Raw genomic sequence first — 12,232 nt, 5'->3', positions numbered from 1 at the left:
AATTAGTAATATTTTCTTCCTTGCACTTTTTATTTTCACCTAAAGATCGTCAGATCGGCTGGGCACAGAAGCTCACTCCTGTAATCCCAATACTTTGGGAGGCGGAGGTGGATGGATTGCTTGAGGCCAGGGGGTCCAGACCAGCCTGGACAACATAGCTAGGCCCTGTCTCTACAAATAAGAATTTAAAAGGTAGCTGGGTGTGGTGGTGAGTGCCTGTACTTGGGAGGCTGAAGTGAGAGGATTGCTTGAGTCTAGGAGTTTGAGGTTACTGTGAGCTCTGATAGTGCCACTGCACTTCAGCCTGGGCAAAGAGTGAGACCCTATCTCAAAAAAATTGCCAGATATTTTGCAATTCTCCCTTATCACTTGTTCCAGAGTCAGTTATATGTATACTGTTATAGATGCTTACCTTTATAGATATAAATATATGATTATTCATATTCTGAGAAGCTTCTTTTTAACTTATCTAATCTCATATACCTAGTTAACTTCAGAGTGACTTGAGAGCTAGGAATGGAGGTGAATTCTTTCCCCAGCTACCCAGGAGGTGGGAGACTGCTTGAGCCCAGAAGTTCAAGACCAGCCTGGGCAACATAGTGAGCCCTAGACTCCAAAAAAAATGTTTTTTTTAAAGAGTGACTTGGGACTCTGTTATTTTGTTTGCATGTTATTCTATTTGGACTTATTTTGTTATTTGTTTGCATGTTATTCTATTTGGACTTATTTTGTTATTTGTTTGCATTTAATTTGTTATTTGCATTTAATTCTAAATATAAATTAGGAATTTTTAAATAAATAAAAAAAGAGCTATTACATAAAATATAATTTTTCTCTCTTTCCCACTATCTTTTTATTCAGTTTTCATAGGAATTTCTGCCTGCCCATAAATATTATCTACATTAGCTTGAACAGATACTTCCCTTATGGAACCATAGGAAAGCACGGCATGGCAAAAGTGAAAGAGTGAATCCTATGTCCTTTAAATTTGTATTGCATGGGTTTATGAGAAACTATCATGAAAAACTGTTCTAAGCACTTTAGGCTCAGTGGGCAGCTCAGCTTGCTGATCTGGCTTCATGCACAGCCACAGAGGGACCGAAACTGTTCCTAATCACTTCCGTCACTGAAATGGGCTCTAGATCAAAGTATTGCAGCCTTAAATTTTATCAGTAACATCACTCCTCAAAGGCTTTTTCAAAAAGGTCTGCATGTTGACTATATTACTGCAATGTGTTATGTGGGAGGGGAGCATTTAATGTATTACAAGTCTGCAGGAGTGGGGGGGCCCTGGAGGAACCAGAGAGGGATTCTGATGGAAGAAATAGAGGAAGGAAACAAAGGAGGGGCAAGACAGCATTGACAGGTTGGAGCCCCTGAAGAACCTGGAGGCCAGATACCAGGTTCTGAGAGAGTCCCGCATTCGTGGGCATTGCATGACAGCGCCATGCGCTGACATCTGCCAACCCAACAACAGGCCGTTGCAGAAAACTATTATTGTCCTAATCTGCTAAAGAGGAAGTAAAGTCAGTTTCATTTTTCATGAGAAAAGTGGAAATGATAATAATCTTTTCCTCCCCACCTGCTTCCCATTTTTCCTATTTGCTATATTTTGAGTTTTGCTTTGGCTTGTTTAAACTGTTGTTAACAGAAGGATTAATATTTTCCTCAAACTTTCCATCTTAACTCTACTTCAGATATCTCATTTCTACTTGCTTTCCTACTTAGATTACAAAATGAAAGAAACAAAAGAAACTTTTCTAAACCTATGTTTAGTATTTCCCTTTTTAAATAGTAAAAGTAGGCCAGGTGCAGTGGCTCGCGCCTATAATCCCAACACTGTGGGAGGCCAAGATGGGAAGATCGCTTGAGCCCAGGAGTTTGAGAGCAGCCTGGGCAACATAGTGAGACAAAAAAAAAGAAAAGAAAAGAAAAGAAAAGAAAAGAAAAGAAAAGAAGGAAGGAAGGAAGGAAGGAAAGAAAGAAAGAAAAGAAAGAAAAGAAAAGAAAAGAAGAGAAAAGAAAGATAAATAATAAAAGTAATAATATTTGGCTTTTAAAAAAGTCAAACCATATAGACAATGAAAAGCACAAAATGATAAGCAAACACTCCCCTCCCACTCTCAACTCAGTTCCACTTGCCAGGAATAATCTCTCAGAAAAAAAAAATAATAATTGACTGAAGATTTCAAATCCACAGTATTCCAAATTAAAGTACTGCATAATAGAGGAATGTTTTCTAAACTAACACCTCCATAAGCACAGGATGGATATAAATTATCAACACTCTTACATATCTGGGTCTGTAGACTAAGAAGTGAAAGGGTCTCAAAGCCTTGCCAAGTCTTCTTCACTTCACTCAAACAGGGTGACCTGTTAATATCTCAGGACATAAGAGCTAGACTCAGACCAGAAGGCAGAGAACTCAACTGACTATTGCTTTCACATTAACACCCATGTCGTGGAGCTAGAGGTGCTCAAAGCTACCCCCTGAAATGCTTGGCCCTCATCTCAACCTCCAGACAATAAGTTCCCTTCTTTTCTCTCCCTTTAGGAAGAAGACAAGCCTACTCTATACGTGTTCAATGCTGTAACTCAAGACACAATGCCAGTAATGGAGAGCATTTCCCTTCTTGATAAAACAGTGTCTGATCTGAGAACACTGGTAACTCTCAGATGTGGCCTCCCTGTGAGTGTCTACTGTCTCCGAACCCCAAGGGGCCTGGAGATGTATGATTGCAACACCCTCAAGGACTACCAGACTGATATTGGTACTGCCCAGTATATTTGATATCAGCTACCATTTGGCACTAGGGTCCTTTGATACCAGATTTTGCAGCTTTTCAAGAGAAAATGGAAATCTAGTTTCTCATATACAATCTGTTAACTTTATTTACATATTCACTTTAAAACAGTCAATACATTTACATGGTTTAAATATCAGAAGTGAAAAAGGATGTGTAGTGGTAAGTTTCCCTCCCTCTCCTGGCCCTACAAGCACTTAGTTCCCTCCTTACAGGCAACCATTATTGTTTTGAAGATTTACAATCAAAACCATTTCCAAATTAGATCTGAACAAATGGAGGCATTATTTCTAAATGGAAACCTCTGTAAGTTCAGTATGGATATGAATTATCAACAATTCATTCTTGGGTCTGGGTCTACAGACTAAGAAATAAGGAGGGTCTCATAGCCCTGTCAAGTCTTGTTCTCAAAGCAGATTCATTAATATCCTCAAGGTGGAAGAGCAAAACTCAGACCACTTCATCTTTTTCTCTTTCAAAATATACTTCAAGCATGTATAAATGCAAGTTCAAGTACATATTCATTTTCCCTTTTTTAATGCAAGGCAGCATATGATACATGCTATTCGGAACCTTGCTTTGGGCAATTTCATCTTAAAATGTGGCTGGTTATATTAAAATAATTTTTTTAACAATGTGACGCCAATGCTATACTGGCTGAAAATCTGCCTTAGTGGAATAGCATTTATCCGTTATAGAAATTACAACCTCTCTCTAAATACTATACTTGGCTGGGCATATTGACTAGTGATTCATACCTCTAATGCTAGCACTTTTGGAGGCCAAGGCGGGGGCGATCACTTGAGCTCAGTAGTTCAAGACCAGCCTAGTCAACATAGTGAGATGCTTGTCTGTACAAAAAAAAAAAAAAAATAGCAGGATGTGGTGGTGCCCAGCTGCTTGGGAGGCTGAGGTAGGAGGATCACTTGGGCCAGGAGGTTAAGGCTGCAGTGAGCTATGATCACACCACTGCACTCCAGTGTGGGTAACAGCAAAACTCTGTCTCAAAAAAAAAAAAAAATCTGTACTTCCAGGTCATCTCTGCAGTGGCCAAACATCAATAAGACAAACAAAAAAGGCTGTCAGATTTGTTTTAAGCATACTAAAAAATGATTCAATGATACAGAGATGATTAACATGGCCCCTACCTGACAATGACACACAAGTTCATGAAGCATTTCACACTTTTTAAAAATGGTTGGAACCTTATAGAAATTACTTGAAGTAAATGAATCCTTGCTGACAATCAGCACAACCTTAAGTAGCACTGTGTTGTAACATTGCAATGAAATTTGAATTCTCCCAACATATACATAGGGCTTTGTAGGTATCCTTAGTTAAGTAGTTTTGCTTTATATAACTGCTAAATTTGCATTTATTGATACTTCTCTTGACTGTAGTATTTGCTTAGCATTATTCTTTCCTGTTATTTTAAATTAAGGCTCTCAAAACTTTGACATAATTTTTTTCCTTGTTTTTGATCAGGGGAAGTGAAGTTCTACAATTTCTCCTCAGAGTACTTTGCTATAATGCACATACCTGCTTTGCATGCTTGCTGGAGGCTGAACCCTGCCTAGAACATGATGGGGGCTTACATAAGGAAAGGCACACAGTGGCATTTGTCCCCAAGCAACTGATAATCTAGTTATTTAATGAACTACCAAAGGATGAAACAAAACTAGGATAAACTCTGGATTACTATTCTTCAGACCTATACTGCTCAGATTATACTGTGACATTTTAAGCTGGAAAATTTGAATGACCCAACCCCAACTTTTACAGACTTGAAAAAACGCAAATCATCTTAATGATTAAATGATTTGCTCAGTGTGTGTCAAGGACAACACACCTACTCCTTAAAATGACCCTCTGGGAGTAGGAACTTTAGGAAATGAGGGTGTTCAGATATAAGGTTAAGGGTCTAAGCATGACCTGAGTAGGCTGTTTTGGCCACCATGAGGACACAGGGCATCAGAGGAGAGGCAAGGAAAGAAGGACCTCAAAGGGAAGGGAGGAAGGGCCCTTTGGCCTGCTTCATATGCTTCATACCTTTACCTAAAGCATAACTAGTATTCCTTAAGCAGCCAGCTCACCTTTTTTAAAACTGGAAGGTAAAAAGAGTCCTTAATCGGCTTCTCTTACAGGATCTCTCTTTCTAGCCAACGAATCATCCCTGCTGCTATCAGGAGTTGAACCTTGGCCCCTTTTCCACAGGCAGTGGAAAATCAGAAGGGTTTGGAGAAGCAGTCATGTCCAGGTTGAAAATCAAAGATTTAAGTAGCTCAATTAATCACTGCACATACTAGCTCATACAAACATTTACAAAGCTGCCTCTGCACTCTGGGTATTTACAGTAAAGTGATAGAAATGAGACATGTATACACACTCAGTTAAAATCCAGTAAGTCAGTTCAATGCAGGCTGAAGGCATGTAGGGAAGGCATTCTGGAGAAAGCGGGGCTGGAGCACACAAAGATGTGGGAACCAGGGATCATCTGAGAGGAGGAAGGGAAGACATTCCAGGGAGGGACAGAAAGCAGGAGACTGTTCTGGAGAGTGGAGGAGCCTTGCTGAGAGCACTAGGAAACACAGCCAAGGGCAGAAGGAGGAGGGTCTTAAGGTGAGGGGACAGAGCTCAGGCTTGCTGTGGCTGCAGCCAGAGCCATGCACCTGCTGGAACAGGAGTGTTTTGTTTTTTGTTGTTGTTTGTTTTTGAGTCACAGTCTTGCCTGTTGCCAGGCTAGAGTGCAGTGGCACGATCTCAGCTAACTGCAACCTCTGCCTCCCAGGTTCAAGCGATTCCCCTGCCTCAGCCTCCTGAGTAGCTGGGACTACAGGCACGTGCCATCACTCCCAGCTAATGTTTTGTATTTTAGTAGAGACGGGGCTTCACCATGTTGGCCAGGATGGTCTCCTGACCTCGTGATCTGCCCGCCTTGGCCTCCCAAAGTGCTGGGATTATAGGCATGAGCCACCGCGCCCGGCCTAGAACAGGAGTGTTTTAGGAGAGGTTTAATCTGGTAGCAAGCAATATGAAATATAGAAAGGAGTGAAGAAAGCCTGCAGGCAGGGTGATACACTAACTGGCGTGTTTCATAATCCCCGTATCAATTAGGTCCATTAGCAGTGGAAGAGACAAATCTGAGAAACACAGAAGGCAGAACAGGACAGGACATCATGCTAGATCACGTTTTTTTTTTTGAGACAGGGTCTCACTCCATCACCCAGGCTGGAGTGCAGTGGCACAACCTCAGCTCACTGCAACCGCTGCCTCCTGGATTTGAGTGATTCGCTCACCTCAGCCTCCCAAGTAGCTGAGACTACAGGTGCATCCCACCATGCCCGGCTAATGTGTGTGTGTGTGTGTGTGTGTGTGTGCATGTGTGTGTGTGTGTATTTTTAATAGAGACAGGGTTTCACCATGTTGGCCAGGCTGGTCTCAAACTCCTGACCTCAAGTGATCCACCCACCTTGGCCTCCCAAAGTGCTGGGATTACAGGAGTGAGCTACTGCACCTGGCCCTAGAGCACATTGAAGTAGAGGAAAGAATCAAAGCTCTCACACTAGGACAGTGGTGGGGAAATTGAGGAAAGGAGCTATGTTCTGGGTTTTAAGCTTTAGATATGAGGAAACTCAGAGAGTACTTTTTTAAAAAAAAGTTACTCAGCTGGTCAGTTAGTGGCAAAGCTGTAAGTACAACTGAAGTCTTCTAATTTCCCTTTACTGCAAACATGGAGCTAGTGCTTGAGCGATGGTTTGGGTGAGCAGATACTGATCCTGCCCATGTAGGTGGAGACCAAGCCCTATGAGGGGTGCATTCCTCAGAGAGTAAATATAGGGAGGAACGTCTTAAGGGCCCATGGCTGGCACTCAGGACATGCTGAGGTCAAGGCAAGCACACAGAAGAGTCAAAAAACGAGACATGGAAAGCTGTCAGTCAGGAGGAGAACTGGAACTTTGTATTGTAACAGATGATGAGACTGTTTTCAAGATGCTGGTAAAAGTCCAAAGACAATTCTGAGATAAAAAAAAAAGCTTTGGATTTGCTTTAAAGTTCTTTGGTGGGCTCAGAGAGAGCAGCTTTAATAAAGGAGATGGAGAAAAAAAGATTTCAGGGATTAAGAAGAAGATCAGTAATGAGAGGATAAGGGAATTCTGGTGGTAGAACATCTAATGACTAACTTGTCATAAATCTATCATGATAAATATATCTTAATATGTGTGATTTTGTGACTTGAGGCTTAGTGACACATCACATAGGTCCAATACATACATATACATGCACACATACACACACGCACACACACACCTAGTCTTACATCAACCTATATGGTACCAGATGTTCATTTTCGTCCTGCTTCCAGCTCTGAAATCTCTGCCCTGGCTTTTGCTTTCCTCTTTCTGATCCACATGCTTATCTGCTTGTTATTCTGTTTTTATTTCACATACATTCATAAACTGGCATTCATCCTTTCTGAAACAAGGAATACCTAAACAAATGAGTGAATGAATTAATGTCTTTCTTTACAGATGATACCAATTGGTACTCTTCACTATAAACACCTCATAGGATGTATTCATGGCTGCCTGGGCACATCACACCTGATAAACCATTCCAGGAGCAGGGTTGTGTCAGCCCAGATCCTGAAATCTGAGCTGGCTCCAGGGTCCTTTTACTAACCTTTAGGCTCATGGAGACCTATGGTGCCATTTTAATTCCTTTTATTGATGAGAAAACTGAAGTTCAGAGAAGTTAAGTGATCTGATCAAGGTCACACTGCTAATAAATGATAATCATACACCCAGGATTGGGTTCTTTCCAACAATTTATACTGCCAAGCCAGTATGCCTTTATTGATGGCCTTTAAATTCTAATCAATGCTTTATTTTGTTTCTTCCATCACAGGAAGCTCAAACCAGAGAAACAATTTCCATATTCAGGAAGAAAAAGTCCAAATCAGATAGGCATACGTTGACTCCTGGGGTATGAACGAGGAGTCCAGAAACTTGGGAGTCAGGGGCCACATGTGGCGAGGTTGAGGATGATTGACTAAATAGGCACTGTTGCTCCCATCTGCTGTCCTGTGTGGCCTGGGCATAGTAGATACGTTTGCAAGCACAGAATGGACAGATCCAGGTTCTGTAAAGTTAATACAATTTTGTGGGCCCTCTTTTAAAAATCCAAAACTAAGACAAGAAAATTAGAAGGCTCTATAGAAGGCAGTGAGGGGCCCTAAAGCTTATTAGTTTTCCTCTCTCTTCAGTAATAGGTTTTAGTTGTATTTTCTGGAGCAATATAGCGTTTTTCAAGTAAATTTCTATTTCCCAACAGAATTCCTAAGCTTATGAAGGAATTTAATATCTGACACAGAGGGCATTACAAAGCAACAGGGGTGAAAGGATAATCTAATAAACAGTGCTGGCTGACTTGCTTAGAAATTCTCTGGATATTCAAAAGCTGAGCATTATCAGGACTGTTTCATTGCAAGGAACTGAATTGATGGTTATAACACCCGTAATATTTGCTACTAGACAGGGAATTAAAATGAAACAAAATACAGGGCCTGATGGAGGTGCCCCACCAATGTTAAGGAGATTTAAATCGTACAGTCTTCTCTGTAGTTTTCAGAATGAGGTCTCATTCAGCAGTAGGCAGGAGGGCTAGAGATAGCTGAGACTCTGAGGATAGGCAACCATCTGGAGAACAGGTAGGCCAGGAAAATCCCATTTATAGACATCTAGCAGGGGAAGGTTAGCCTCAAATAAGTCTTTCTGGTGGAAGTCCTGGAATAGGCAGGTCAGTCTGCAGCTGTCAGTTGGTAAGGCCAAGGAAGGCAGAGGGTGACCCTCAGGGAGATCCATCAGGGACCTGGTGAGTGAACCATAGCACCAAGGTGGTGAATGAATGAATGAATGAATAACAAAAGAGGCAAGAAACTAGATAAGCTGATGTTGACATCAGAGGCTCTGACAACATGTGGCAGAAATCTAACCCCAGAGGTTAGGATTTAGAGTAGGAAATTCAGAAATGAAACCTTAGTCTTAAACCCAAAAAGTGGGGTAGAATATTGGGATTCACAATATAGGGCACAAAGTGGGGACTTGCTCAGGAGGAACAGAAGTGACTAGAATATCTGACCAGGATGAACAGGAACACTGACTTCCTACCAACCCTCTGAGTTACTGGCCTACATCTTTTTCAGTTTTTGTAGAGATGGAGTCTCACTGTGTTGCTCAGGCTGGTAAACTCCTGGCCTCAAGCAATCCTCCCACCCAAAGTGCTGGGAATACAGGTGTGATCCACTGCACTGGGCCCCTGGCCTAAATCTTAATAAATTTCCTCCTACAGGAATTAAGGTTGTTCTCTGGACCTGGGGCTGGCTGGTCCTTCAAATGGAGACTGTGTAGCCTCGGCTGTGGAGGACTAAGGAGGCTGGGGTATGGGGCCAGGCTAAAGCTTTGTACTGCTCATTTGGGAGTGATTTTCACAATAAACTAAAAACATAGATCATTTCAGCAGCAGATAAAATAAATGCACTTGGAGCAGCGTTTAAAGTCCTTTGTTTCCAGTGCATGAGAATTCAACATTTTATGAGAAAGTTTAAGTACAGCAAGAAGCTTTAGAGAAAATTAATCTATTGTAGCAAGTATGGTCCCTATTTTGGAAAATGTTTATCAAGGTATTTCTACAGAATAGCTGCAGGACCACTACTTTATGTCTACAGAATAATTCCAGAATTCTCCAGCAAGGAGAGTAAACCCTCCTAGCTGAGGCCTGAGTTATGAGGATCGAGACAGGTGAGGCGGATGAGGGTAGTAACGCAGGTCAGGCCTGTGAGTAAACAAGTATGTAAATAGGAATCAACTCACAAAGAATAGCAAGTCCAAGGTCAAGAAATCCAAATCAGAGTAAGGAATAACAGAGGAAGAGCCCTATTTCAAGATTACAGGTTATAACATAGAATGTCCAGTAAGGGAGGGACTGGCAGGGAGACATCCTTTGTCGTGTGTGTGTGTAGAGAGGAGGCAAGAAGGAAAAGAGAGGGGAGGCAGAAAGGAAAGAAAGAGAAAGGCAACTGAAAGGGGGAGACTCTCTAGGAATTAGAAAGAATCCTAAAGACACATTAAAGGGAATTCTGGAAATTCCCAGCTGGCTGAGAAGCCTCAGACAATTCATCTATCTCTGAACCTCAGCTCCCTAGTCTATAAAAGGGGGCTGCTGAGTGGGCTGGTCTTTTAAGATCTATCTTCACCATTCTGTGATTCTAAGGTTACTGGTGTTCTGAAATCTCAGCCAACAAAGATAAGCACAGTTTAGACACCACCAAGGCCAGAAACAGCCTGGTGTGCACAGGGAAGTACAGGCCAGCCTGCTCGGTTAGGAGGGCAGAGCATGGCCAGAAGAAGTTTGGGAGTCCAGCAGAACTTCATTCAACAAATACTTACTGAGTGTCCACCATAAGCCGGGGACCACTGTGGAAAGCAGGCACAGTGGCAGTGTCCCCACCCTCCTGAAGCTTGGATCTCAGTGGAGGAGGCAAACACCATCAAGCAAACAGAAAAATATCTCATTTTAAGCAGAGGTTAAGAGCTACGAAGTAAAAGAAGACAGGATAATGGAATAAAGAATGATGCAGTAAACTGATGGAAGGCTATTTAGATAGCTGGTCAGAAAAGAAGACGACACTGAGCACAGACCTGAATAAAGAAGGGAAGGCTGCTGGGAGCTTCTCAAAGTAGATTTAGGTGAAAGATTATCTAGGCCTGAAATAGGGCAGGACTGGTTGAGATGGAGGCAAGGAAACAGAGTTCTTCAATATTAATCAGGTAAACTTGTCAGGCCCAAGCAACCGTTTAGATGTAGGACATGAAAAAATGAGGATGCCAGGCGCGGTGGCTCACACCTGTAATCTCAGCATTATGGGAGGCCAAGGCGGATGGATCATTTGAAGTTAGGAGTTCGAGACTAGCCTGACCAACATGGTGAAACCCCTTCTCTACTAAACATACAAAAAAATTTAGCTGAGCATGGTGGCCTGTAATCCCAGCTACTTGAGAGGGTGAGGCAGGAGAATCGCTTGAGCCTGGGAGGCAGAGAGGTTGCAGCGAGCCAAGATTGTGCCACTGCACTCCAGCCTGGGCGACAGAGCAAGATTCCGTCTCAAAAAAAAAAAAAAAGGAAGGATGAAGAAAAACTCTCTAATATATGGCTTAGGTAGCAAAATAGATGTACCACTCACTGACAAAAAAAATGCAGGAGAAAAAGCAGGTTGGGTGAAAGATAATGAGTGGTCTTTTACAATGATGGGGTTGTAGTGCAATCCCTCCGTTGGTAATACTGCCAGCAGGGGGAGTCTGGAGCTGGAGCAGAGGCTGGGCTGGAGATTGGGACTTGGGAATGAGTGACACCTGGGTGGTCAGTGAAGCCATCATCACCACTAATATTGACAATCAGCCATCAAGTATTTAGTGAGCACCTACCAAGTGTCAGGCTATATGACTAGTCCTGAAGGAATTTTCTTCTTAATGGGAGCATGAAAAAAAAATCTTTAAGCAAGTAAAATGATTTCAAGTACTGATGACAGGGGCAATAAAGAAGTTAAAATAAAGTCATGGGATACAAAGTAATGAAGGTGAGGAGGTAGTGATGGCAGAGATTGCTTTAGCTATGGTTGAAGTGAAAACTGAATAAAAAGGACACAGTCCTGTGAAAATCTGATGAAGATCCTTTCAATCAAAAAATTGTAAGTCATTAGGTCCTGAGATGGGAGTAGACTTGGTGTGAGGACAGGTAAAAGGTCAAGGTGGCCATAATAAATGAATGAGGCAGAGTGAAGAGAGGTAAGTGAGCTAGGTTGGGTCATATAGGGAGAAGGCTGGGTTTAATCCCCAGGGGAACCTGCGTAAATTGAGAAGAGCGGAAGGCTGAGGAAAGATCCCTGGAAAACACCAGCCTGAAGGATAAAGGGAATGTGGTATCACAGAAAGGGTGGACTTTGTAGGAGCAAGTGATAAGTTCTCCAGCAGCAGTGAATTACTTTAATGTTTGTAACAGAGAACAGCTCCTGTTTCATAAAGGATAGAACAAGCAAATTAGCTGATGAGCATCATTCCACTCCCTCACAGCCCACTCATAAGCTAAAGGCCCCAGAAGACCGTTTGTCCTGCCACAGGTTCCTTAGTTTCCTCTTCCAATATAATGGCTTCAGTTTACATGCTAATATATAGAGCAGCATTGAATCAGTCTCCACAAGACTGTTTTAAGATAGCTGCAAAAAAATATTTCAGTGCTATATGCCATCATTGAGCAGATGAGAAAATGGTAATACACAGATGCCAAACAGCTTTTCCAAGCCAATAACGGCCTGCTAAAAATAGCATCCCTGTCTCCTTGTTCCAAGGTTATTTTTCATTTTGTATCTAGCTAAG

At 42.1% G+C, this 12,232-nt stretch overlaps 1 protein-coding gene and 1 non-coding gene across 9 annotated transcripts in view; both read left to right on the top strand.

Moving 5' to 3' along the window:
- The window catches only part of ANKUB1 (ankyrin repeat and ubiquitin domain containing 1), a 69,635-nt gene that overhangs the window by 47,582 nt on the left and 9,821 nt on the right, over positions 1–12,232 (top strand). For 7 of the 8 annotated variants that reach the window (XM_063620237.1, XM_063620233.1, XM_055251304.2 and 4 more), the window contains one exon: positions 2,555–2,771. In XM_063620237.1, the coding sequence (XP_063476307.1) occupies positions 2,606–2,771 (166 nt within the window). In that variant the 5' untranslated portion in view covers positions 2,555–2,605. Of the gene's footprint in view, positions 1–2,554; positions 2,772–12,232 lie in introns of those variants that run through there. The other variant, XM_055251306.2, reaches the window with a different exon arrangement.
- LOC129467120 (U6 spliceosomal RNA) lies at positions 3,892–3,993 on the top strand. Its single transcript, XR_008652264.2, has one exon. It is a non-coding gene; the product is annotated as a U6 spliceosomal RNA (small nuclear RNA).

This window comes from Symphalangus syndactylus, chromosome 17 (assembly GCF_028878055.3).
Source record: "Symphalangus syndactylus isolate Jambi chromosome 17, NHGRI_mSymSyn1-v2.1_pri, whole genome shotgun sequence".
Taxonomy (NCBI): Eukaryota; Metazoa; Chordata; class Mammalia; order Primates; family Hylobatidae; genus Symphalangus; species Symphalangus syndactylus.
Note: the sequence above shows the minus strand (reverse complement) of the source record. Positions and strands in the feature narration are given on the sequence as shown.